The following is a 27,584-nucleotide window of genomic DNA, read 5'->3' as shown; positions in this document are numbered from 1 at the left end:
ACATTAATCCCATATGGACCCGCCTCCTCCATGGAACACTTGAGGGGGGGGGGGGCGCCGTAGCACGCATATTCTTCGGGCACCCTGGCTGTACGCTACTCCTCTGCCAGGGCCGTCTGATGCATTTGCCCCCCAGGCTAAAAGTTGCCAGCCAGCCCCTGGTTCTATATATTAACTGGGTTACTGCTGATGATAGCCCTTAATAATGATGATGATGATCTCCTCCATGATGTGTCCATCGACGGCGACTCCCTGACATCATCTTCTAGCGTGCGCTCTTGTGACTAGCAAAGCCGAACTTGGTCTTGAAAATACGGTTGTAGGCGGCACATTATAACTGTTTGCTAGGGTTGACTGTGTAGTTGGGTTTCAAGTGGGTTTTCTGGATTAGGCACTTGACGTCAAGATCTTCTAAGCGCAACGTTCAAACTTGTCAGTTCCATTTTTTACAGCATTTCGACATTCCGTTCAACCTGGTGCGAGTTCCTCCCAGATGTCGTGAGGTGACGCTTTAGGACATCTTTGTACCGCAGGTATTGACCCCCAGCCTTGCGCTTTCCACCAAGCTTGCAGTAGAAAACAGACTTTAGCAACCTCAAGTCATTCATCCGCACTAGGTGTAAACACCATCTCATCTGGCGCCTCATAAGCAAACACTCCATGCTGTTCATCTTAGTCTGAAGAAGAATCTCAGAGTTTGGGACATGGGGCCTGATTCAGATTTGGGAATAGAGAGAGATATCTCTCTCAACTGATCATCTTGGTGAAACCATGCTGCACTGCGGGTGGGGCAGATTTAAAATGTGCAGAGAGATTTAGATTTGGGAGGAGTGTGTCCACACTGACATCTAAAATGTAGAGTAGTAATAAAGCTGTGCAGTATTTGTGGGCTACATGCAAAAGCAGCCAGTATGTACCCCCCATGCAAAAAAATTTATGTATGTACACCCCTTGCATTGCAATATGGTTTGTTCAGGTTCACAGTTAAGTGCTATATCTCTCTCTATTCCCAAGTCTGAATCAGGCCCATGATCCTGCCAATTCCCATGCAGAACTGCCCAGTTGCATTTCTGGTGGAGGCTGTCCAGTCTTCTAATGTCTTCCCTGTAGAGGCACCAAGTCTCAAAGGCGTACAGCAACAAGGGTAGCACGATTGCTTTATATAAAGCGAGTTTAGTCTGCAGCTGGAGATCGTGAGACTTACATACTCTATGACTGAGTTTGCCAAAAGCAGCAGCAGTTTTGCCGATACGTGTAGCAATTTCGGACTCGAGGCGGTTGTCGTCGTGTATTATGCTTCCTAGGTACCGAAACGATTGTACTTCTTCCAGCAGTTTTCCACCCAGGGTGAAAACAGTGTCATTCACAGTTGTACCATTTACTGGTTGTTTCAGTATCTGGATTTTCGACACGCTTATCACCAGGCTGAAAACCCTTAATGATAGAGCCTATTTGGCAAGCAACAATGCAGTATTCCTGTTCTGGTAACACTATCCTCAAATTGTATGAAATGAACCAAAGGATTAAAAAAATACATATTTTTGGAATAAAACATTTCTTCTTTTTTAATGGAATAAAGCATTTTTTAATGGAATACTGAGGGCCTGATTCAGACCCAGTCGCTATTTGCGGCCACTCGCTGTAAAAAAGGGTCCGTCTATGCAAATCATGCGCTCTCTCTTTGCGGTGTAAGGACGCCTCTATGTCTAAGCGAGCGACGATATATTGTGCTTGCAAGTGTTTCGAGACGCCCCATTGCCACTCGCTACCCCCTGGGAAATGTAGTATTAATCGGAAACATCAGGAGCCATCAGAGCTGCTCGCAGCGCTGGAGATAGACCCTACCCTCCGCAAGCACTGCGAGCAGTTCAGGGAAAAGCCAACCAAGTCACATGTTCAATGACGCTACTTTGCTAATTCTGCACATTAAACTCCGTTCTGATGGTCAGGCACGCCTGCGTTCGCACATCCACTCCCCCGTTCACAAGCACCTTCCCCTGTTACCACCCACAAACGGCGTTGTCACTCAAAGTAGTGGCCAGGCTGTGTACTACGAGCGGATGCGCACTGCGACTTATATGCATGCGCAGTTGTGCGGCCATCGCTCAGATGGAGCGCAGCTTAGCGACTGGGTCTGAATCAGGCCCTGAGTTCAGAGCCTGATTAAAACCCCATGTGGCCCTTGGTAAGATACTATTTGGGCCATATACCTCCTTTTGTTAGAAAAAAAAAATCACACAGAAACCTACAGATGTGTCCACATACATCTTAACTCTACAAGTCGCATTAAAAAAAACGTGTGAGCGCCATGTGACTTGTGGCTATGAAAGTAGCATTTCGCATACAGATATAACCGCTATTGCACACAGAATATAGGCATGCCGCATATCATTTTAATCAGCAGAAACTGCTTGTGCATCCTATTCGCATCACCTTGCTAATAAGACGCAATTGAAGGTAGAAAGACGCACAGGGATAACGAGTCATGCAATGCCATTGCGCGACTTGAAGGGCTTTTTAATGGGCAAGGAAGTAAGACATATGTGGACACATCTGTACTGATGATCACATGAAACATATTCCAAAGAAAAACAACTTCTGGAGAGCTTTCGTCTCACTTTGTCAATTGCAGGTGGATTTTACTAAACATAAGTTTTATAGATGGGGCAATAAACCTGGTATAGTTTTAGCTCGAAATACTAAATCTTATACCACAGCCCCCGACTGTTGGTTTTTAGAGATCAGGTTACTGGGGAAAGGGTGTTATTGCTTTTTATATTCTGCTATTTGTGTCTATTTATTTATTTATTTATTACCAGTTATTTATATAGCGCACACATATTCCGCAGCGCTTTACAGAGAATATTTGGCCATTCGCATCAGTCCCTGCCCCAGTGGAGCTTACAATCTATATTCCCTAACACATGCTCACACACATACACACTAGGGATAATTTTTGCTGGGAGCCAATTAACCTACCAGTATATTTTTGGAGTGTGGAAGGAAACCGGAGTACCCGGAGGAAACCCACGCAAACACAGGGAGAATATACAAACTCCACACAGTGTACTGCTTTGTTTAATTCTCATATCGGCTTTGCTCCAATACAATATATATTTTTTTAAATTACACAGAAAAAAATTAGATTAATCTATGTAATTTATTTATTTTATTTATAACCACCTATTTATATAGCGCACTCATATTCCACAGCGCTTTACAGAGAATATTTGGCCATTCACACCAGTCCCTGCATAGCTTACAATCTATATTACCTACCGCATGCTCACACATATAGGCCCTCATTCAGAGTCGCTCGGAAAATGCGAGCAGTCGCTCTGAAAGTGGGCGGCCGCTTGGGTTTTGAAGTGCGGCCTCCTGGTTGCTAGCTAAGCTGTGGGTTACCACCCACAGCTTTAGCGACCGACCAGGTTGATGGTCGCGATGGTCAAGATGACCATCGCGACCATCGGAGCTTGCGACGAGACCCTAAGGTTGGGTCTCGGTAACCGCAAGCCCCAGGGAGCTTCCTGCTCTGATCGAGCAGGAAGCTCCCCCACTGACATCACTGCTGATGTCAGTGCGGCCGCCCACAAAACGTCAGGAACGCCTCCGTTTGTGAAACCACCCCCCCGCCATGCCTACAAAATGGGGCAAGCTGTCGATCAACATTGACAGCCGCCCCTTTTGTAGTGAGCTCTGGAGCGAGAGATTTTCTCTCTCTCGCTCCGGGGCTTGCGCACGCGCAATGCGGTCACTGCACGTGCGCAGGGCCTAAACATCGACCCGCTTGCGAGCGGGTCTGAATGAGGTCCATAGACATTAGGATCATTTTTGTTGGGAGCCAATTAACCTACCAGTATATTTTTAGAGTGTGGGCAGGGCCGGCCCTAGCCCAAATTTTTTGGTAAGCGAGTATTTTTTTGGCGCCCCCCCCCTATGCAGTGCCCCTTTTACAGTGCCCTCGGTAGTGGTCCCCCAAGTGCAGTGCCCTTTGTGCCCCCAGTAGTAAGCCCCTTATATAGTGCCCCCAGTAGTGGTACCCCCCCTATGCAGTGCCCATTATATAGTGCCCCCAGTAGTATTCCCCCCCCTTGTAGTGCTCCCAGTAGTATTCCCCCCCTTGTAGTGTCCCCAGTAGTATTCCCCCTTGTAGTGCCCCCAGTAGTATCCCCCCCCCCTTGTAGTGCCCCCAGTAGTATTCCCCCCCTTGTAGTGCCCCCAGTAGTATTCCCCCCCTGTGGTGCTCCCAGTAGTATTCCCCCGTTGTAGTGCTCCTAGTAGTCCCCCCCCTTGTAGTGCCCCCAGTAGTATTCCCCCCCTGTAGTGCTCCCAGTAGTCCCCCCCTTCTAGTGCCCCCAGAAGTATTCCCCCCAGTAGTATTCCCCCCCTGTAGTGCCCCCAGTAGTCCCCCCCTTGTAGTGCCCCCAGTAGTATTCCCCCCCTGTAGTGCTCCCAGTAGTCCCCCCCTTGTAGTGCCCCCAGTAGTATTCCCCCCCTCTGTAGTGCTCCCAGTAGTCCCCCCTTGTAGTGCCCAGTAGTATTCCCCCCCTTGTAGTGCCCCCAGTAGTATGCCCTTTGTGCCCCCAGTAGTGGTACCCCCCCTATGCAGTGCCCATTATATAGTGCCCCTAGTAATAGTCCCCCCTCTTGTAGTTCGCCCAGTAGTAGCCCCCCTTGTAGTGCCCCAGTAGTATTCCCCCCTTGTAGTGCCCCCAGTAGTATTCCCCCCCTGTAGTGCTCCCAGTAGTCCCCCCCTTGTAGTGCCCCCAGTAGTATTCCCACCCTGTAGTGCTCCCAGTAGTCCCCCCCTTCTAGTGCCCCCAGAAGTATTCCCCCCCTGTAGTGCCCCCAGTAGTATTCCCCCCCCTGTAGTGCTCCCAGTAGTCCCCCCCTTGTAGTGCCCCCAGTAGTATTCCCCCTCTGTAGTGCTCCCAGTAGTCCCCCCCCTTGTAGTGCCCCCAGTAGTAATCAACCTCCCCCCGCAGTAGAGACATAGTAAAAAAAAAAACAGTTACCTGACACCCGCTCCTGTTCCCGCCGCCGAGATCAGCTCCTCCGTCCGCCGCTTTGCATTATGGGAGTGACGCGTCATGGGAGTGACGCGTCACTCCCATTACCCACTGCGGGAGCCGGAAGATGTCCGGCTCTGGCAGTGGGAGCAGCAGCAGATGAGTCTGTCTGACTCTCATCAGCTGCTAAAGCAAACACACAGCTGCCGGCGCCGACGGCTGTGTGTTTGTGCTGTGTAGCACTGACCGAACTCCGTCCGGTCAGCGCTACACACGCGATGCAGCTGTGTCACATAGACACAGTCTGCACCGCGGCCCGCATGGTACGCAGCTGAGGCGCCCTTCACTATGTGGCGCCTTACGCAGCTGCGTACCATGCGTAACGGGAGAACAGGCCCTGAGTGTGGGAGAACACCGGAGCACCCAAAGGAAACCCACGCAAGCACAGGAAGTATATACAAACTCCATACAGTTAGGGAGTGGGAATGAAACCCACGACCACAGTGCAGTAAGGCAGTAATGCTATTCATTACACCGTCTAAGCTGCCCATTCAATGCTCTATGGACCCTATATGGACCCTACATGGAGGGGGGTGGGGGGTTGGACTGCACACTCTAATTTTAAGCATAATAAGTTGCTGCCATGCTGATACTTGTAGTACAATACCTAGGACACAGAATGCAGGTACACGCTCTAGGTACTTATGGGGCCTATCCATTAGCAGATAAATTGAACGATAGAACAATATTTCATTCAATCGTTAAATTTATCTGCTATGGATAAGCCCTGAACGATGACAGATGCGGCTGATAAATTTAATCTTTCATCTCTCCAACATGTTGGTCAATTATCGCATATCGCTGCCAGATATTAGAAATATCTGGCAATTTATATGCGGAAAACGACGAATGACGAACGACGAAAGATATTAGCAGCAGCTGCAGATCGCTGCAGAGAAAAAAAATCCACTCCCTGAATGATGTCATGCTATATTGTTCATCGTTTGCCAAAATCTGTCATGTATATATATCACAGATATCGTTCAGCACAGCCACCAGAATTTTCAAGGGATAATCTTTTGTCTTTCATCGCTCAGAAAAACATCTGCTAATGGATAGGCCCCTTTAGAACAATGATAGACAAAAAAAATCCTGATAAACTCTACAATTAACATGGAGTATAAGTGAGGTTCTTAGTACATGTTTGCCCATACACCGCATCAAGGTGTACCCATAAGATGGGTCCCTAACATCCATAATACTAACACATTACATTAAATTTATCCAGGACTTACCTGTAATAGTGCCCATTCTAATATGTAGACAGAAATGCTGGAACCTGGGTTGGTGATTAAAAACACCTAAGCGCAGATGGGTGGGGTGCAAATTCCAAATAGGAGGCGTCGCAACCTCTAAGTGTACAAAATATACACAAATATAATACAGGTTGAGTCTCCCATATCCAAAATGCTTGGGAACAGGGGTATTTTGGATAACGGAATATTCCGTATTTTGGAATAATTGCATATCATAATGAAATATCTTGGGAATGGGACCCCAATATACACACAGAATGCATATATGTGTTATATGCACCTTATACACATAGCCTGCAGCTCATTTTATACAATATTTTCAATAATTTTGAGGCTCAAGCAAAGTTTGTGTATATACATGAAATTATTTTATGTTTCATTTACACCCTATACACACAGCCTGAAGGTAATTTTATACCATATTTTTAATAATTTGTGCCTTAGACAAAGTTTGTGTACATTGAACCATCAAAAATCAAAGGTTTTATTATCTCAGTCATGCCAAAATTATTCCGTAATTCGGAATATTCCGTATTTCGGAATATTTGGATATGGGAGACTCAACCTGTACTATTATTTGCAAAGCGAATTTAGGTGAAAATATCACACTACAGCTGCATTTGAATGTGGATTGTAGTAAATAGAGCCCAAAATCTCCATGTCTGATTTGGATTTTTGAGTGCAGTAAGACCCACAGCATTTTGTAGTATTTGGTCCACATAAGAACACCAAACCTCCAAAAGTGTACATTTGGTATTTGGTTTTCAAAGTTCCAGAAACAAATTAGGGGTATGCTGGGTTGTATAATTTTGTTTCTTAAACTTATCTAAGGGAAGAATCATAAAAATGTTTTTAAATCATGGAATGGGGTGAAAAGAAAGACCTATCTGTAACCTGAAAAAAGAGGACATGGGCATAGTACATGAAAGTGTGGCCTTGTTATATTTTCTGGTCCAATTCTCCAAGTGGTCATGTTCAGCTGTCTTCGCTTTTACAGAGAATAGTTGCCTGGAAAGAGCTTAAGTCATACGTACCTATTCTCCCGGAAGGAGAGATTTTTCGGGTAATACCCAACACACCTGGAAGAGTAGACGGATCACCCGCATCCCGGCCACTTCCTTGTGAAGTGGGCAAGATGGGGAGATAATACCAGGAATTGCTTCAGTTTAGCCCTCCCCCTCCAAACGGACTAGCGATTTGTGGCATTTTGCCATGAAGGGGTGGAGCCTAATAATATAAAGAGTCCCCCACCACCAACGTGGTCAGCGGCATCTAAGCTCCAGTCTTCTCCTGGAGAGAAGAATTTAAAAGTGGACAATTTTGATTTAAGAGTATGCATACAATTATATGGAACCATTTACCTCTCCTGTTATTTTATAACAATCTATGAACAGCTTGCAATGTTCTTATTTTCACTGGCTCTTTGCTTCAGTAACCATGGTGGGATCCCTATTTTCTACATGGTAAGAAGGAGTAGGAAGGGGATGTCGATATAATGTAATTCCTGAATAGATATATATTCATATATATTATATACACACTTGCAGATATATATATATATATATATATATATATATATATATAACTTCTCAGATGGAGAAAATTGTAAAGATTACTTACGCATATCTCCAAAGGTTCCTTTGGTAACATTGGTGGCCTTTAGGACAGTTACTACCAATCTATGTGAATATTGATATTCAACCTATGGAAAAAAATATGTACAGTTAATAAATACTGAGATGTTAGTTGCAAGGGGCGTAACAAGACATCTGTGTGCCCTAGAGCATAATTGTGTGAGGGTCCCCATATAATGCTTAATGTTTTTTTTTGAGTCACAGTAATGAAAGAAAAATCAAATTAAGAATAATGTATAGAGTTATCTAGGTCAATATGTTGTTTTGGAATGATAAGAAACATTTATCTGTGTGGAGAAATTTAGAGGTGACTTACAATATTCTGAAAATGTATCATTATCACAATATAGTGAAGTATTGTTAAAGCTCTGTGACCCCATCGAAGCACAAAAAAACTTTTTGTGGAAGGTTCTGCAACAGGTTACTGAATGTGGATTGGGATGGGGCAGACAAGATGTACTAGTGTGATGGTACTGGTAAACAATCTAATTGTAGACTAAGGTAAATATGATGAAGGAAGAGACAAATAAGAGCAGAGAAGTTGCACAGTCAAATTTTTTTTAAACACATTCAATAAACAAATACGAAGTTTATTAGCTTATTTACTCTCGGAGGGAGGGAGGGAGGGAGGGAAGGAAGGAAGGAAGGAAGGAAGGAAGGAAGGAAGGAAGGAAGGAAGGAAGGAAGGAAGGAAGGAAGGAAGGAAGGAAGGAAGGAAGGAAGGAAGGAAGGAAGGAAATAGATAAAGGAGAAAGAACAAGAAATAAAAAAAAGATGAGAAAAAAAAAAGACGCTAAAAAGAAAAACAAAACAATGAAAGAGAAAGAAAACAAGACACATACAAAATTTAAAAAAAAAGATAAATGGAGAGAGGATATTTGAATGGAGAGAAAAAGAGAGTAAAACAGAGAGTCATATTTATTATCATGCATTAGAGCCAATAATTACCACAACAGTAAACAATGTAGGTTCGCTGAGATGCATTAAGAAACACACGCAGGGTAAGGCTACTACCATTTTATTTCAGAATCCCGGACAGGGAGCTTGTCCAAAACTGAAGTAAGGTTAGCTGCATCCACTGACACTACATATTCATCAAATGTAAACTATTTTATACACTCAGCAACAGTACATAATCACTGAGCCCTTGTACATTAAACACACCGACCTCTTGTACACTTACAGACACAGTATACACAATAATCCCTTGTATGCTTACTGACACCTTATGCACACTGAACCTTTGTACCCGTACTGACACATTATACACAATGAGCTCTTGTACATTTACTGACACATTATACAAACTGAGAACTTGTACTCTTACTGACACATTAAACACACTGAACCCTTTTACAGTTACTGACACTCACTGAGCATCAGAACTGACTATATGGCATTGTAGTTTCCAGACACTGCACCAGTTTGAGATTGCTAACCCTCCGGGCAGAGGACCTGGTTAACGGACTGTCTGGAGTAATCCCGGACAGGTAGCAACCCTAACAACAGGAATAGGTGCTTTGATAGAAGTCTGTCGCTGCTATGTGTAAAAGTAAAGTGATCGCTACTCTCACTTTTGCTGTGTGTAGCCTATAGTCTTAATGGCTAATGCCATCTGAAGATGGTGTTAGCTAATGGGGGTTGTAAATATGCTATTGTGATTAAATGGGGGGAACCGCAGCATACATCTGCTGAAGAATCCCCTACATACACCCTAGGGATGCTTAATTTTTGTGCGTATTTCCTGCTAAATTATTTTGATAAATTTGCCTCAGAGAAGAAAAAACTGCGCTCTGATATTTAGGTTGAGACATGGGAATGACGCATCAATATATGTGAAAAAGTTTAATACTTTAAAATGATATTAACAACAAAAAAAACAAAAGGACACAAACACAATATGGTGATTATAAATAGGTAATCAGCACTGCTAAATTAGCTCATAGGAAATGTATCAGGCAGGTGATTAGTAAGCATGCAGATTGGGGAGTTGATCAGGCTCCAAAATCTAAAAACACACTCTCCTATAATAATGGCTAAGCCATATACCTGTATATATGAACTATATGTGCTGTAATGAATTGGATTGATAAAGGCAATGATATAGCCTATAGCCACTGACTAGCTATCCCCAGCAATGTATCAATAATGGTATAAATGGGAACCCATTGAAAAAAAATTATTTAGTATCAAAGTCACAGATGGTATGGCCGTTCTCAGATATGGAAAGTTAGGCTGACCGTGTGATCCAAAAACACGTCTGTATATAACAGGTAGAAAGGTACCCTATTGTGCATTAACCAGTCACGCAGAGTTCTGCTGGGTACTTAGATAATTATAGCTGCCGATGAATACCTGTAGATAGAAATTATGCTGTCCCTTTACACAAAGGGGATTGAAGCTGGAGTTAGCTCGATATGGTTCAGCAGGAGATGCTGAGCACAGGTGTCCAACTGGGCCCAGTTGCTTGTGTTTGGGCTTGATAGCCAGCTCCCACTACTAAGCACCCTTCGGTGTTCACTCCAGACGTGGATTTGAGTCACGTGACTGCTGACGGAGGTCCCGCGGCTGTCAGCACCAAGACGGGCACTGACTCCGACCATGAGAGGACAAGCGGGCTACAGACGTGTTGGACACCTGTGCTCAGCATCTCCTGCTGAACCATATCGAGCTAACTCCAGCTTCAATCCCCTTTGTGTAAAGGGACAGCATGATTTCTATCTACAGGTATTCATCGGCAGCTATAATTATCTAAGTACCCAGCAGAACTCTGCGTGACTGGTTAATGCACAATAGGGTACCTTTCTACCTGTTATATACAGACGTGTTTTTGGATCACACGGTCAGCCTAACTTTCCATATCTGAGAACGGCCATACCATCTGTGACTTTGATACTATATAACTTTTTTTCAATGGGTTCCTATTTATACCATTATTGATACATTGTTGGGGATAGCTAGTCAGTGGCTATAGGCTATATCATTGCCTTTATCAATCCAATTCATTACAGCACATATAGTTCATATATACAGGTATATGGCTTAGCCATTATTATAGGAGAGTGTGTTTTTAGATTTTGGAGCCTGATCAACTCCCCAATCTGCATGCTTACTAATCACCTGCCTGATACATTTCCTATGAGCTAATTTAGCAGTGCTGATTACCTATTTATAATCACCATATTGTGTTTGTATTTGTGTCCTTTTGTTTTTTGTTGTTGTTAATATCATTTTAAAGTATTAAACTTTTTCACATATATTGATGCGTCATTCCCATGTCTCAACCTAAATATCAGAGCGCAGTTTTTTCTTCTCTTGTTTATGCTTGTGAGGTTGGCAATCGTCTATTACTGCTGCACTGATATTTGAATTACTGGCTCATTAGCGCTGAGGTGTTTTCTGTGATTTCATAAATTTGCCTCAGAGACAGACAGGGAGAGCAGGGGAGAGCGGGGGAAGAATGTGAGAGACAGAGAGAGAACGGACTAGGTAAATTCTTTCTACTACTAACCATACAAAAGAGTATATAAAAATCTTGGTGTTACCTTAAGAACGGTAATACAAGCTCATTCCACTACCATGCTTTGTGTGACCCTGCATCACAAGCATTCAGCAGCCACAGGGCCTGATTCAGCAAGGATAGCAATTATAAAAGCTGCACGCAGGCAGATTTGCAATGCGATCCTTGCAATCATGCAAATGCAGCAGGAGGTGTATGACACCCCATGCTGCATTTGCGATCCCAGCACTGCAACGGGGGTCGCAGTGCTGGGATCACCATCGCGACCATTGGTGGTCGATGGTCGCGATTGTGCATGGCACAGCAGATCTGACCCTTGCCAAATTAGTGCCCTAGGCAAGATTTTGGCTGGTCCCCCCCCTATGTGGAATCCTTAATAGAAATGTATAAGCACGGAAGGCAGCATGGTATCGCTGTGCCTCTTCCCTCATTGTGGTGTACTCACATCCCATGCAGCCTCATTCCCCCTTATGTCTCTCCAACAACAGCATGCATCTTCTTTCTTGTGTAAAAACATTTATAATGATAATTTATAATGGCATGACTGCACCCTCACCCAGCACCCATCTCCCAGCCTGGGCATTTCAGCACCCCTCACCCAGCACCCTTCTCCCGGCACAGCATGTTAGCACCCCTTCTCCCAGCACAGCATGTCAGCACCCCTCTCCGAGCACAGAACCCCTCTTCCAGCAAAGCACCCATCTCCAAGCACAGCATATCAGCACCCCTCACACAGCACTTCTCTCCCAGCAGAGAACCCTTTATCGAGAAGCACAGATCACACCAGCAGCTGAGCCAGCAACACCATTCACCCCTCACCCGGCCAGCACACAGAGGAGCACTCCTCACAGCATTCAGCTCAGCACCAATCACACATACATGCTGATCTGACTTAGTCAAAACTAAATTTTTACAAAACGCACTCTGCCAGGCTGACTGTGAAGCAGAAGATGAGAATGCAGCTGCGTCCATGGTCCGCCCCTGCAGTTGCCAGTCAGTGCAGCTTTCTGGTCCTGGACTCCACAAAGGCTCATGGGAGGAGCTGCTGCGACTGGGCATGCGCAACAGCTCTCCAGTGGCCATTTTACTTGCTGCCCACTCTCTGCTCCACGCTACCTCTGCAAGCTGCTGCATGCTGAACTGCCCGATGGGAGCTGAGCTCTGATCACGGCAGACAGAGCCGCACCATGTCCGCCAAGTGCCCCAAACACAGATGCTGGCCCTAGGTTTGGGATGCCCATAAGCATTTGTCTATGCCCGGCTCTGGCCAGCTGAGTAAGCCTCAGTTTACTCAGGCTGGCCGGCTTGCAAGCCCAGCAGACTGCATACGTCCACGCAGTCTCTGGGCTGGCCACTCCCGGAAAAACGGGGCAGGCACGCTGGCCAACCCCACCCCCACAACGCCCCTTAATTGCCTCTGCCTGTCAATCAGGCAGAGGCATTCAAGGGCTAGCGTGCGTGTTAGCAGGACCCATTCTGCACACTAGCAAAATAGGTCCTACGCATGCGCAGATTCCCAATAATTGTGTGCACTGCTGAATTAGCCCCACAGACAGGTAGCCCATATTCCGACCCACATTTGTAGACATGACAAACCAATCAGTGATCAAAATAATGCCACAAGTACTAATATAGTTTTCATTGAACACTGGGAGGAACAAATATGAGCAAACTACATTGCTATAGCTCACTGCAAAGAGTACAGCACAGACAAGTTTACAAGATACAGATCAGCAAACCACCAAGTACATTTGGAGAGCTACAGATATCTAGATGGAAGCCATAAAGCAGCCAGTGGATGTACACAGTGTGATGGGGGAGACACTAAAACCGACAAAGTATCTTTTTTTTTTTGTGAAAAATAAAAACCAACATAATAAAGAATTCCTAGAATCCCATATCTCTCTATCTCTCTCAAAGTCCCCGGTTGAGGGTCTGCCTGTTTGTTTCGGGCTAAACTCTTGAACCACTGAATGGATTTAGACGGGGTGTCCACTATTCTACACAGCATGGCTCGGGGAAGGTTTAGGTGTATGAACCATTCATCTGTGACAAAAGGGAGCCGAGCAGTGACTATTATAGTGAAGCAAAGTCACAGAAAACAATCTTGCAACAGCCTGCTGTATAGGAGCTGGTCAGGGTGCTGAAACAGTAAGACAGCATCTGAAACTGAGGCTTGGAATGAAGTCACAGAAAAAGAAATGTTGTACTGCATGAGTAACCGATTGCTGCTGCAGGGCCCAGGGCTCTGAGACAGTGATAGCCTAGCAATGTGCCCTGTTGCTTAGCAGCAGCCTAGAGAGGGGTGAGTGTCAGGGACTGAGCAGGGTCATGTCTGAGGCAGACATATATTGAGAGACAGCCTCCAACGAACCCATGAAGATGCAGACACAGTAGCCAGGAACTAGCCAGGCATTGCAATCACAAATTTGAAAAAAAATACATCGGAACACCATTGAATGATTACCATTCGATGGTGCCAAACTTTGAACCGCCACTAGCAAAAGGTAAAAACATTACCATCAGAACAAAAATATCGATGGTTAGTAACCATCAGATTCCAATGTCCACCCCTAAGCTAAACATGCAGCCGGACTCCGGCCACCACTCCTCCACCGTGAAGTGCTCCCTTTCCAGAGTGATGTTCCCGCTTAGCCACACCCCGTCCCATGAAAGTCAGCGCTGTTCTCGAACAGGGGAACCACAACGAGGAAGCTCAACAGGAAGCCCAGGAAATACAGGGTACATTGTGCAAAGAGGACATTGCTCATTGTCATGTTCGGCAGCAGGGGTGGGGTGCGTATGTAGGCTGTGGAATATGCACAGGTGCCCCAGGGACATGCTGATGATTTCTTACGTTTTACTACAATACAAATCTCTCATCCATGATCCTCCTGCCCTTCCCAGCATATCCCAGTTGCCGGGCCCCCGCAAGCTGCAGGGCAGCAGCAGTGGGGGTTGTGGTGACAATGGTGAGAAGCAGGGGGCAGGAGTGAGAAGCAGGTGGTTGTGGTGAGATGCAAGGGACTGTTGTGACATGGCATAGGTTGTTATGAGATGCAGTGGGCTATGGCAAGATGCAATTGCTGCCGTGCGAAGCCGGGGCGGGTCGCTAATAGCAGACAAAATAATTCCCAATAATAAACAAATAAGAATCTCCTAATATAGATCAACTAGAAACATGGGTGTTTCAAGAGAGGAGGGGGTCTGTGTGCTGTCTCTTTCCGGGGCCCCCTCCTCTCTCTCCAACTGCCGGCTGCACACTGAGCACAGCGCCGCACCGGTAGACTCTGGGCACTAGAGTATGCCCAGAGTCAACAGTGCATGCGCAAGTTTCCATACTGTGCATGCGCAAAATGCCAGTAAAAAGGCAGCGGTGGCCATTTTAGAGGCGACTTTGACAGCGCTGATACCGGTGCCGATGTGGGACTCCAGCAGCAGAGTGGTAAGTATTAAAAATGTGGGTGCAGAGTCTGCAGTGTGTGCCCCCCTGGACCCTCACACCCTGTACCAATTAAAGAAGTGCCCCTGCCTAGAACATACCAGTGGCAAAAACAAAAATAAGACAAATTATTGGATTACAATAATTATGTTTTAGCCAACAAATCTATGGTAATGTATGGATTAAGAAATTTAAAATTGCGGAAGTACCGCTTTTTCCAATGTACATCATTGGGAATAATCCATTTTTACATGATTATCTCTACTATGTACTAACTGTAACTCGCTGGGATAGCAGTAGCGATACCCAGTTTCACCACCAGTTATATCTCAGCCACTTCAGAGGAATCTTTCACATTTTCAAAAGACGCCTTCAGGGGGATCAAAAACTGCGTATGCATACAGTTTAAGTTACCGGATAAGGACGGAGGGTGTGGGAGAGAGGCAATAAGCAATGTGTTCATACAGAGCCTGTGTCCTTATTCACCTAACGGTTTTGCGCTATACAGCACAAAATGCATGCTGCGGCTTTATCATATTTTTTAAGGCGAGCCAAATAGGGCTATTTAGCGTGATTTGAGCATAGGTGTAAGCTGCACTCAACAATTCAAAATCTGTTTATGACACTGCAGATTCATATTTGTTTACACCACGTGAGTGCACTGTACTATACTTTATAGAAAGTAAAAAAAAACATACAAAAAGTTTTTATACCATGTACAATTTTTTTCTATTTTGTGTGTTTTGGGTCACCTGTACTACTGAACTTGTCTAGTTGCTATATCAATACCTCACCCCACTGCATTAAGGGTTGCTATGTATTGGTAGGTTTATTTCCCTACTGGTTTTCTCAGTCATCATTTCTATATAATACTGATTACATTAGAAGTTTTATTTAATATTTAATTAATGAAATGCTCACTATAATTAATTTGGTGATAACGTATTGTTGATATAATATATTAAATTACTGGAAAATATATGTCATATATACATTATAATTAGATTGTTAATTTGTGCTAAACAATTTACTATAAAAGGTTCTCCGTGAACTAAATGGGATCCAACATTTTGCTGATACTTTTTTGACATCACAGTTTAGTTAAATACAGCATGAAGTGATTTCTGCAACTTTTGCAACCAGTAGGTCTGAACAAATACCTAATAACCAGTATATCCAAGAATATTACCACGAGAAACTTTAAAATGAAAATATCATGAATGTATTACAAAATGCATTGTTAAAATTCCAATGCATGAGATATAACTTTCATATATGCTTAAATGTCTGGAGGCCAAAATGGAAATTCAAACATGTCTGTACTGGTTTAGGCTGGCTAATCTTTTATTGATAAATGTGGTCACTGTACACGAAAGCGGCCAATTTTCATGTTCAAAAGTACTGGACAAAAAAGGAAACAATATATAAATCTCTCAATAGAGTGTTAAGGTGCCTATTCATTAGCAGATGTTTTTCTGAACGATGAAAGACAAAAGATATCTATTGAAAATTCCGGTGGCTGTGCTGAAAGATATCGGTCATGTACATGACAGATTTTTGCAAAATACGAACGATATTGCATGATATCATTCATGGAGTGGATTTTTTTCTCTCCAGTGCTTTGTAGCTGCTGTTAATATCGTTCGTCGTTTACCGCATACAAACTGCCAAATATTTCTACTGCCAGGTGAGGAGTTTGACTGGGGCGGTACACCTGTCAAACCGTAATGCAGGTGTCCTAAGGCGAGCTCTGGGAAGACAGAAACCTCCCATGGAGCAGAAGGGCAGCTCCACGGGAGGAGCCATATGTGATAATTGACCAACATGTTGCAGAGACGAAAGATAACATTTATCGGCCGCGGGAGTGCGCATCTGTCATCGTTCAGGGCCTATCCATTAGTAGATAAATCGTTCAGTCATTCAATTTATCTGCTAATGGATAGGCCCTTTAGGCCATCACGTGTGGCAAGTACAGTATGCACTGTGGCATGGAGTCTACCAACGTCTGTAATCATACAGAAGGGATACCGCACATTTTTCCACAACTGACGCCTGCCTGTCTGATGATGGTAACAGTCATTTCAGAATATTCCATAAATTCTAAATTGGTTTTATATCTGGCGATATCCAAACATGGTACCATTAGTGTCAGGTTCCCCAAGCAATGTAGGCAACCACACATGATTTGTTTATGGTAACACAACATTACTGAACCACCAGAACCCTTCACTAGGTTTGCACAACACATGCACTTGTCCTCTTGCTTTTGAGAACATGGTGAAGGAATATTATATGACAATTTCATCTTCCTCGACTGATTGGTAGTCTGCCTGAGCTCATTGCAACGCTGAACTAAGAAAGATGCATTGCCAAGTGTGATGAGCAGTTTATGAAGAGTTACCAAACTATAATATACTGCTTTGTGAAGGTCTTATTAGACCAGATCTTGATTAAACTGGCTGTGCCAGAGATTGACGTTTGCAGTTAGCCATACTTGCCTACTTTTAAATTGTTCTCTCTGACCACTTTGGGGGCAGGCCCTACACATCATTAGGCCCCACCCCCATCATGGCAAAATGCAGCGAATCACAAGTCCGCTGTTTTGCCCCGTCCCACGGATTGGTGATTTCCGTCGATTTCTGGTATTATCTCCCTATCCTACCCACTTCACTAGGAAGTGGCCGGGATGCGGGAGATTCACCCACTTTTCCGGGGATGCGGAGGACTACTCAAAAAATCATGGGGCTCCAGCAACTTTGAGGACAGTAGGTAAGTACGCTGTTAGCTGATCAGCAGTGCTGCTTGTCTGTTTTACTTGTACTTGGAATGAGTGTACATCTGTACTGTAATTATCCTAGAGCATAGGTTCTCAAAGTCGGTCCTCAGGACCAGTTCATGTTTTCCAGGTCTCCTCAGGGAATCACAAGTGAAATAATCAGCTAAAACTGTGGATCTTTTAAAATGTTTAAGTGAGTAATGAATACACCTGTGCACCTGCTAGTTGACCTGAAAACGTGAACTATTTGGGGTACCGAGGACCAAGTTTGAGAACTACTGCCCTAGAACATGAGCTCCCAAACACTGTTGTCCACTGTTGGTGATGTGATGTTTTTCCTGCAGCGTTCGAGGTCGACATTATATTACACATTGTTGCTGGTTATACATTAGCCAGTAGAGTAGCCTTGGACACTCATGGCCTCCAGGCATTGGTTCTTACACTCTCGCACCCCATCTTGCTCCGTCTATTTCTCTCTCCTCTATTTTATCCTGCCTCTCTCTCCCTATCCCTTTCTTCCCAGTGTCCCGTTCTTCCTCCCCTCTTTGCCTGTCTCTCACCCCCCATGTCTCTACTTTCATTCCTCACTCACTCTTCTACTCTCGCCTCTTCTTCACCTTCTTTCCCCTTTCCCTCTGCCTGATCCCTCATATCTCTCTAGCTCTCTCATTTTTCCTCTCTCTCCCTCTCCACCCTGCCCTCTTTTTTTCTCAATCCTCTTTTTCCTCCTTCCTGGAACTATAATCTGCTCGATGATCTCAAACATATTTTTTTTTACTCCAGTGCGGTTACTGTGCTGGACACACTCGACAATCAATTAAGCTTCCTAGGCAGTATGTTTCTAAACTCATTATGTCTACTCTGCTTATGTAACCCTTATCTGGGGTTCTGAACACCATCTGCTGAACTAAAGGTGCATACGCACGGGACGATCTGTACCACCAATGACATGAAAGATATCTTTCAAAGATATCTTTCAAAGATATCTTTCTGTGAGTCATCCTGCCACATCTCTGAACATCCAAAATACTGGCGCTTGTACCGATTAGTGTTAAACTATTAGTAATAGATATAATTATAAATATGATACTGGAGTAATGCAGCCAAGTTGTAAACTCTGTGTATATTTGCAAAAATAATAGATATAGAAAAAAACAAGAACTCAGCGCTTACACTCCAGTAAACACAATAAAGAATGATATGTATTTAAATAGTGTACTAAGGGGGTCATTCAGACCCGCTCGCGAGTGGCAGTACGCTCGCAAGCGGGTCGATGTTCCCCACTACACATGCGCATGACGGAGGGAGCTCCGTCGTACGCATGCGCGAGACCCGGGGAGCGACGGGCTTTCCATCGCTCCGGGTCTCGCACCAAAGTGGGCGTGCTGTCGATGCTGATTGACAGCACGCCCCCTTTGGTGGGCATGCCGAGGGCGTACCTGCCAGACGGAGGTGTTCCCATGGGAACGCCTACCGTCTGAAGCCGGCCCCACTGACATCACTAGTGATGTCAGTGGGAGTGATTTTGGCTCTGATAGAGCCAAAATCACTCCAGGGCTTGTGGCAGGGAGACGCTACCGCAGGGTCTCCGTCGCAAGTCCGATGGTCGTGATGGTCAAAGCCATCGCGACCATCTTTTTGGCTGCTTGCATATGCTGTGGGTGGTCACCCACAGCTATACGAGCGCCCAGGAGGCCGCTCCATTTTCATGGAGGAGGGCCCTGATTCAGAGTGAGCGCTCTGGTCAGAGCGTTCGGCTCTGAATCAGGCCCTAAGGACAATAACCTAGCAATGAGATGTATAAAAGTAAGCATTTATTAGCCAATACTAATACATAAAAACAATAATCTAGACAATAAAAGAAAAATAATAAATAACATTCAAAAAATACATAAAACGCAAACAGTAAACCAATGATTGGACATGAGTGTACCCCAATTATTGGTATACCTGAACACACTGCTCCTTGTTACAGATCATAAGTAACCTTGTGTTAAACTTTGATACAAAATAACTTCATGCTCCTGTGAGCTAGTGCTGTAGCAGATAAATGTGGCTGGATATCCAGAAGGTCTTGATATAAGGAAATATATTTATGGGAATCAGTCTGTCCAAAAACATATATGTTTTTTGTATGTTTCCTTCCAGCTTTCAATAAACAATCTCTGTAGATTAAATCAAGATGTGATGTCGGCTCCTATTAACATATTCTGAAGCATGTATTTCAAACTGCGCCTATTAGCACTTCCACCGCTAATCGAAAGATTAAATAAAAATAGTTCTCTTTGCAATAAATACAGCCCTTCAAGGCAAAGTGGTATGTGCTTTGTAGGCAATTAGAAATTGGATACAGCTCGTGTAGCTGATTAAATCATGTCTCCAGCCGAGACTTGTAAATGAAAACTTAGACACGGACCGTCCATAGGTGGAGGAACTGTGAGTACTCACGGTCTGTAGAGAATGGGGGCCCCCTTTATTCTCCTCACCTCCTCCGTTTTCTGTGTTCAGGAGTATGTTGTCTGGTATCAGACTAGACTGAAAAGCCGATCCGCGTGCCGTGTGCTGCAATGATCTCTTATGTGTCTCAGGCGCCCGGAGCTTAAGCCTGGACACAGCGCTGGAGCATGTATCTGTTCAGAGCGTAGACAGTCACAGGAAGCAACAGTGTATCAGTGGATACTGAATGATGAGATAGTCCCGGCTAACGCGTTTCGTCACTTAACATGTGACTTTATCAAAGGTGATAGGGAGATCTCCATGCTACCTTTATATACCTGCTAACACAGGTGATTCTACAAAAATCAATTAATCAATCAATAAGTTATTTAGTCTGATCATTGTGACATTAAATATTACACCTACTACATTTATATCTTATTGCATTAAAGGAAAGAAAAAAGGAAAAGATTTCAATGAAACCACACAATAAATAATGAATGTGTATAGAAGCGCGACCAACATATATTAATATATAACAATGTTAATAAATTAAATAATCTACCAATAATAGATAGTAATTAGACATAACATAGATATGACACTGCTAATATAAAACTGATTATGGTGGATTAATCTCTCGATCATATAACCCATAACAGACTATAACCAGACATATAAATACTAAAAAATAAATGTGTTGAACAATACATAAAGATATGGATCTCTGCAATCAATGTCGAAAAATATATAAATATAAGATCATATGACGTATTGGACCCAGTATACCATTATAATGCATGACTCACCCCATATAAATCATAAGGACACTATGTAAATTTTTACAGAGGATTCTTATAACAAGATGATCAATTGTAATTTATAAGATAGTATCAGAATGCATCTTGATCGCTATATATAATATAAAGATGAAATTATGGCGACTAATTCCTACAAATCCCAATAAATGTATATATATCTCCAGTTAGTACATATATGTATAATCTGAAACAATCACCCTCAGAGTTTATTTGAGTCTTCAGAATATAAGCATAGTAGCCTTCAATATATATCTTAATGGGTAACACATAGCAATATATTATATTGTACAGGGGCGTCAAAAGAAAAGATAACATTATATTTCAGCATCAAATGGATATTGAAGGAACGGACAATGCACAACAAATTTAGTAATGAAGTAGGAAGGGCATAGTACATAAGGGGTGGCGGAAATAAGATCTCAGATCCCTCCGGACAGAGGGTCCCCGATATCAAGTCCCACCCACCCCTATTATACATCTACCTAATGATCCAAAAAGCCATTAACAAAAGTCGTCATTACTGGACAGTGTACTCATCAATCTATTTCAATATTTTCATTAAACCCCTCAGGGGAAAGTGTACCCATTTTATGTATCCAGTAGTTTTCTCTTACACAAAGTTTCTGAAACCTATCACCACCCCTTGCTGTTTGTGGAATATGTTCAATTCCTGTAAAGTTGATATCTTTAGGATTGGAGTGATGTATATTCATAAAGTGCCTCGGGACACTGGGCCTGATTCAGACCCACTCGCGAGCGGCTGTACGCTCGCAAGTGGGTCGATGGTCTGCACTGAGCATGCGCACGACGGAGGGAGCTCCGTCGTGCGCATGCGCCAGACACGACGAGTGAAGGACTTTCCTTCGCTCGTTGTGTCCGATCAAAGGGGGCGTGCTGTCAATGTTGATTGACAGCACGCCCCCTTTGGTGGGCGTGCCGGGGGCGTGCCTCCCTGACGGGGGCGTTCCCACGGGAACGCCTCCCGTCAGAAGCCGGCCCACTGACATCACTAGTGATGTCAGTGGGAGTGATTTTGGCTCTGATAGAGCCAAAATCACTCCGGAGCTTGCGGTTGAAAACCTCAGCCGCAGGCTCCGGCTCGCAATTTCGATGGTCGCGATGGTCACGACCATCGCGGCCATCAAAATGCACGCTCGTATAGCCTGTGGGTGGTGACCCACAGCTATACGAGCGTCCAGGAGGACGCTCCATGAAAAAGGAGCCCGGCCCTCATGCAGAGCGTGCGCTCTGCTCAGAGCGTACGGCTCTGAATGAGGGCCACTATGCATTATACTTTTCTTCATGATAAGTCTCCTGTGCTCTAAAAAACGACATCTTAATGGTCTAATAGTCCTACCAATATACTGGGTGCCACAAGTGCACTCCACCATATATATCACGTATGTTGTATTGCAGTTTATAAAACTTCTTATAGGATACTTTTCATTAGAATTTGTTGATACAATTTCACAGCACCCATTTGTAATGTAATCACAAGTGATACAGGATGGCCGACCACACTTGAAACAGCCCTTAGGTTTATTACTCAGCCAATTGCCATTATTATTCATCTTGTTAGTGATTATGGGATCTTTTCTAAAAAAACTCAGTGCCAATATATCCTTCAGATTATTGGCTTTTCTAAAGATGACTGAGGCATCTGCTGGAATATGCTCTTTGAGTTTATTATCTAATAATAGCATCTGATAATTCTTAGATATAATATTCCTAATTTGGTTGAGCAATTGTTATACTTAGATATAAATTTAGGCTGAGCTAGAAAAGGATCGGATCTTGGTTTAGAAGCTGACAGCTCTTTCCTGTCAAGTGATCTAGTTTTTTCGAGTGCTGTGTTAAGAAGGGTGTCAGGGTAATCTCTTTCTCTGAAAGCTTCAAGAATATCCACAGATTGACTCTCAAAAATGGCGTCACTTGTACAGTTGCGACGCATCCTCCTAAATTGTCCATAGGGGATGTTGTTAATCCAAGGCTTATAATGTAAACTATTAAAATGAAGAAAATTGTATGTGTCCACATCCTTTCTATAAGTTTTGGTGTGAATATTATCATCCTCAATATAAAGGGTGATATCGAGGAAGGAAATGGTTGAAGGGTGATAAGTGCTAGTGAATGTTAAATTAAAAGTGTTGGAATTAAGATGAGAAATAAATAACGTGAGTGATTCTACATCCCCATCCCAAATAAAAAATAAATCATCTATATAACGACCGTAGAGCATGAGATTTGAGCCAAGCCCCGCCCCCCACACATGTATCTCCTCAAAGACCCCCATGTAGAGGTTGGCGAAGCTGGGCGCGAATCTCGTGCCCATCGCTGTCCCAAGTGTCTGTAAATAAAAAACGTGATCAAATATAAAATAATTATGTGTGAGAATAAAGGAAATTGAATCCAAAATAAAATTTCTTTGACTTTCTGTGATTTCCAGGTCTCCCATCAGAATATCTCTGACAGCTTTTACGCCCAAATCATGGGGAATATTAGAATATAGGGCTTGTACGTCACAAGTCACAAATAGATAAGTGTCTTTCCATTTTACATCCTTAATTAAGTGCAAAAAATGATTAGTGTCTTTAATATGTGATCTTTGTGCAGTGGCATATGGCTGAAGAAAAAAAATCAATAAATTGTGAAAGGTTAGATGTGAGGGACCCAATACCAGCTATAATGGGACGCCCGGGTGGTGTAACAAGTGTTTTGTGGATTTTCGGAAGGTGATAGTAAGTGGGTATTATGGGGTGATTCAATAACAAATAATTCCTTTCATCCCTCGATATCACCCCCTCACCTAAGGCTTTATCAAGCAAGGCTATCAGATCTTTTTGAAAGGCATTCGTCGGATCAACCTTGAGGATAATATATTGATTCCTGTCCCCTAATTGGCGAAGTGCTTCAGTCATATAGTCATTGATATCCTGAATGACGATCCCTCCACCCTTATCAGCTGGTTTGATAATGATGGAGGGATCGCCAGACCGTTTCCTCAATGCCGCCCTTTCCCTCATAAGAAGATTGTCCCTGAATTTCGACCTCTTCTTTTGTCTTGTACACAGATGCTTAAATTCATTTAGTGTTTTCTTATAGAATAGGTCAATAGGGGTGCTTTTAACTTGTGTAGGAAAAAATTGTGATTTCTTCCTAAATGTGTTTTTCCTTAGTGTATTATTAATATCAAAAAATTTAAGAGAGGCTATAGCAACATCTGTGGGATTTTGTGTTGATAATCCCTCTTTATCATTATCTCGCAATAAATCATTGAGAGCTTCCAGAGCTTCTACGTCACCATCATCGAGGATGATACTATTATATTCATCTTGTAGATCATTGGATGTTAATTTCTTCGTAGCAAAATATTTTTTTCGACACAATGTCCTGATGTATCTGTTAAGATCAACAAATAGGTCGAAGGATTGGGGACCACGTGATGGAGAAAATTTTAAGCCTCTATTTAAAAGACTGATTTCATCATCGGTTAATGTTCTGGAGGATAAATTATAAATACCCCTGTTGTTTTTTGTCTTATTTAGTTTTGAAATCGTGTTTTTCTTTTTGCACCTCCTAGATCCCCCTCTCTTTCCTCTGAATTTAATTCTCTTCCTCTTTTCGGAGACTCTGAGGAGAGGATCTGATATCTGTTTCTCTGCTTTAGATATGGAGGGTGTTGTATCCTCCACTCCTCTCCTAAAAAAGGATGAGACTGATCTTCATTTCTACGTGGACTGGTTACATATTGATTAGTCTCTCCCTGGGTCTCATAAGTCTTTGGTCTGACATCCTTATTTATCATCAAATTGTCAGTATTTTTCCCATGGTTAGAGATATGCCTTTTATCAGTCCTTACTGGACTACTAGGATCCCTCCTAGATTTAGAAGGGGAGTCTCGTATCTGATCATCAGTTGTTACAATATTATGGGGATCATTCTCTATTTCTCTCTCTGGGATACGGTAAGAATCATGTCTGATGGATTTGTTATATCTGTTATAAAAATTGGGAGATTGTTTATCTCTACTAAGGAGATATGGTCTTTTGTTATAATTCAATACTTTTTCCCTAAAGAAACCTCTCCTACCTGAGTTACTACGATTTCTCCTATTTGTAGGGTACATATTGGGATTGAATCGATCATTGGAGGAAGTCCTATAGGGATATGGTCCCTTAGCCGGTTTCTTATAGGTTCTTTCCTCACTCTTTTCATAATCATTTTTATCCCTCAGATATTTTTTATTTTTACCATCAATAATCTCTTTTTCATATCTTTCAATTTTAATATTGAGACTATGATCAATCTTTATATTCAGGGTGGTCCATAAGTGGTAAAAATTGGTCTCTAATAATTTCTATTTCTTTGATGATATCATCAATCTTTCTTTTTCTATAACTAACCAATAGTTCCATTAAGGAAAAAGAGCACCCATCCAATGTTTGGGTCTATTTTTCTTTTAACTCAGGGTCTTCTATAATGGAGAGTGCCTTAAAAACTCTCAAACCTCTTGGTATTCTTTTAGAGGAGATGTATTTATTCAATGTGACCATGTCCCACCAATGTCGTGTCTCAGCTTTTAGGAGACCCTCCAATTTATGGAATAATCGATGAAAATCTTCATTATTATTTTCGCAAATTGTGGGCTGTAAGTCATCAAATCCCTTAAGTTCTTTCTCATATTTATCCCTTCTACTATTGCGTTCGTTAAAACATGATAGTAAAGCCATAATAGGCTGGGAAATTGATATAACAATTTCTATTGAAAAAAAGGGGAAAGTAAAAAATATACACGTATGTATTAAAAAATTGTTAAATTATGTAAATGTTATAAACTAAATAAACGGATGTACATAAAAATTGTCTATCAGAATCATAAAATTACCTGAAAATGACTAATCCAGGTACAATTGCAGCCAGAAAACACAGAATCACATGTAGAATATAGAACCACCAAAATACTGGCGCTTGTACCGATTAGTGTTAAACTATTAGTAATAGATATAATTATAAATATGATACTGGAGTAATGCAGCAAAGTTGCAAACTCTGTATATATTTGCAAAAATAATAGATATAGAAAAAAACAAGAACTCAGTGCTTACACTCCAGTAAACACAATAAAGAATGATATGTATTTAAATAGTGTACTAAGGACAATAACCTAGCAATGAGATGTATAAAAGTAAGCATTTATTAGCCAATACTAATACATAAAAACAATAATCTAGACAATAAAAGAAAAATAATAAATAACATTCAAAAAATTACTGTTTGCGTTTTATGTATTTTTTTAATGTTATTTATTATTTTCACCATGTTTAAACACTCACAATGATGTATAAATAAGTAAACAAATAAATCATTGTGAGTGTTTAAACATGGTGAGTGCTGGGTTTTCTGTTTTTATTTATTTAAGCAATGTGGTCACAGGCCACTTGCACCCCAGTCCTGGGAATGGCGAGTGCAGGTCTGCACCCCAAATCTAGGAGTGGCGAGTGCAGTGGATTTCTCACTTTGTTTATGCGGTTAATTTTTATTAACCTTATGTGATCATAGCTTTCTCATGCACCCCATGTGCAAGCTCGTTTATATTAACCTGTGTCAGCTGTCTTTTTGGTAGTGTGATAGAAGCTATGTCAGGTGACTGCCTTACATTTAAAAGCCATTAGCTGGCAGGTGAGCTTTAAACCAGGTAACATTTTTTCAGTCTAAACTATGTGATAGCAGCTACCAGGTTTCCATCAGTGTGACGGATAGTGTAGGACCTGCAGAAAGTGGGGTCCCGTGATGTGGGCTGCGGGCTTAAATGCATTGATCAATCCATGAGCTAAATCCCCATTATTTATTTACTTATTTATACATCATTGTGAGTGTTTAAACATGGTGAGTGCTGGGTTTTCTGTTTTTATTTATTTAAGCAATGAGGTCACAGGCCACTTGCACCCCAGTCCTGGGAATGGCGAGTGCAGGTTTGCACCCCAAATCTAGGAGTGGCGAGTGCAGTGGATTTCTGACTTTGTTAAAGCAGAGAAACAGATATCAGATCCTCTCCTCAGAGTCTCCGAAAAGAGGAAGAGAATTAAATTCAGAGGAAAGAGAAGGGGATATAGGAGGTGCAAAAAGAAAAACACGATTTCAAAACTAAATAATACAAAAAACAACAGGGGTATTTACAATTTATCCTCCAGAACATTAACCGATGATGAAATCAGTCTTTTAAATAGAGGCTTAAAATTTTCTCCATCACGTGGTCCCCAATTCTGCGACCTATTTGTTGATCTTAACAGATACATCAGGACATTGTGTCGAAAAAAATATTTTGCTACGAAGAAATTAACATCCAATGATCTACAAGATGAATATAATAGTATCATCCTCGATGATGGTGACGTAGAAGCTCTGGAAGCTCTCAATGATTTATTGCGAGATAATGATAAAGAGGGATTATTAACACAAAATCCCACAGATGTTGCTATATCCGCTATTTAATTTTTTGATATCAATAATACACTAAGGAAAAACACATTTAGGAAGAAATCACAATTTTTTCCTACACAAGTTAAAAGCACCCCTATTGACCTATTCTATAAGAAAACACTAAATGAATTTAAGCATCTGTGTACA

The 27,584-nt window shown here is 42.5% G+C and overlaps 1 protein-coding gene across 3 annotated transcripts in view; it reads right to left on the bottom strand.

The window, feature by feature from the left end:
• The window catches only part of PLA2G4A (phospholipase A2 group IVA), a 270,597-nt gene that overhangs the window by 201,537 nt on the left and 41,476 nt on the right, over nt 1-27,584 (bottom strand). For all 3 annotated transcript variants that reach the window (XM_088482227.1, XM_088482226.1, XM_088482229.1), the window contains one exon: nt 7,949-8,030. In XM_088482227.1, the coding sequence (XP_088338353.1) occupies nt 7,949-8,030 (82 nt within the window). The remainder of the gene's footprint in view (nt 1-7,948; nt 8,031-27,584) is intronic.

This window comes from Taudactylus pleione, unplaced genomic scaffold (assembly GCF_031769625.1).
Source record: "Taudactylus pleione unplaced genomic scaffold, aTauple2 ptg000283l, whole genome shotgun sequence".
Taxonomy (NCBI): Eukaryota; Metazoa; Chordata; class Amphibia; order Anura; family Myobatrachidae; genus Taudactylus; species Taudactylus pleione.
Note: the sequence above shows the minus strand (reverse complement) of the source record. Positions and strands in the feature narration are given on the sequence as shown.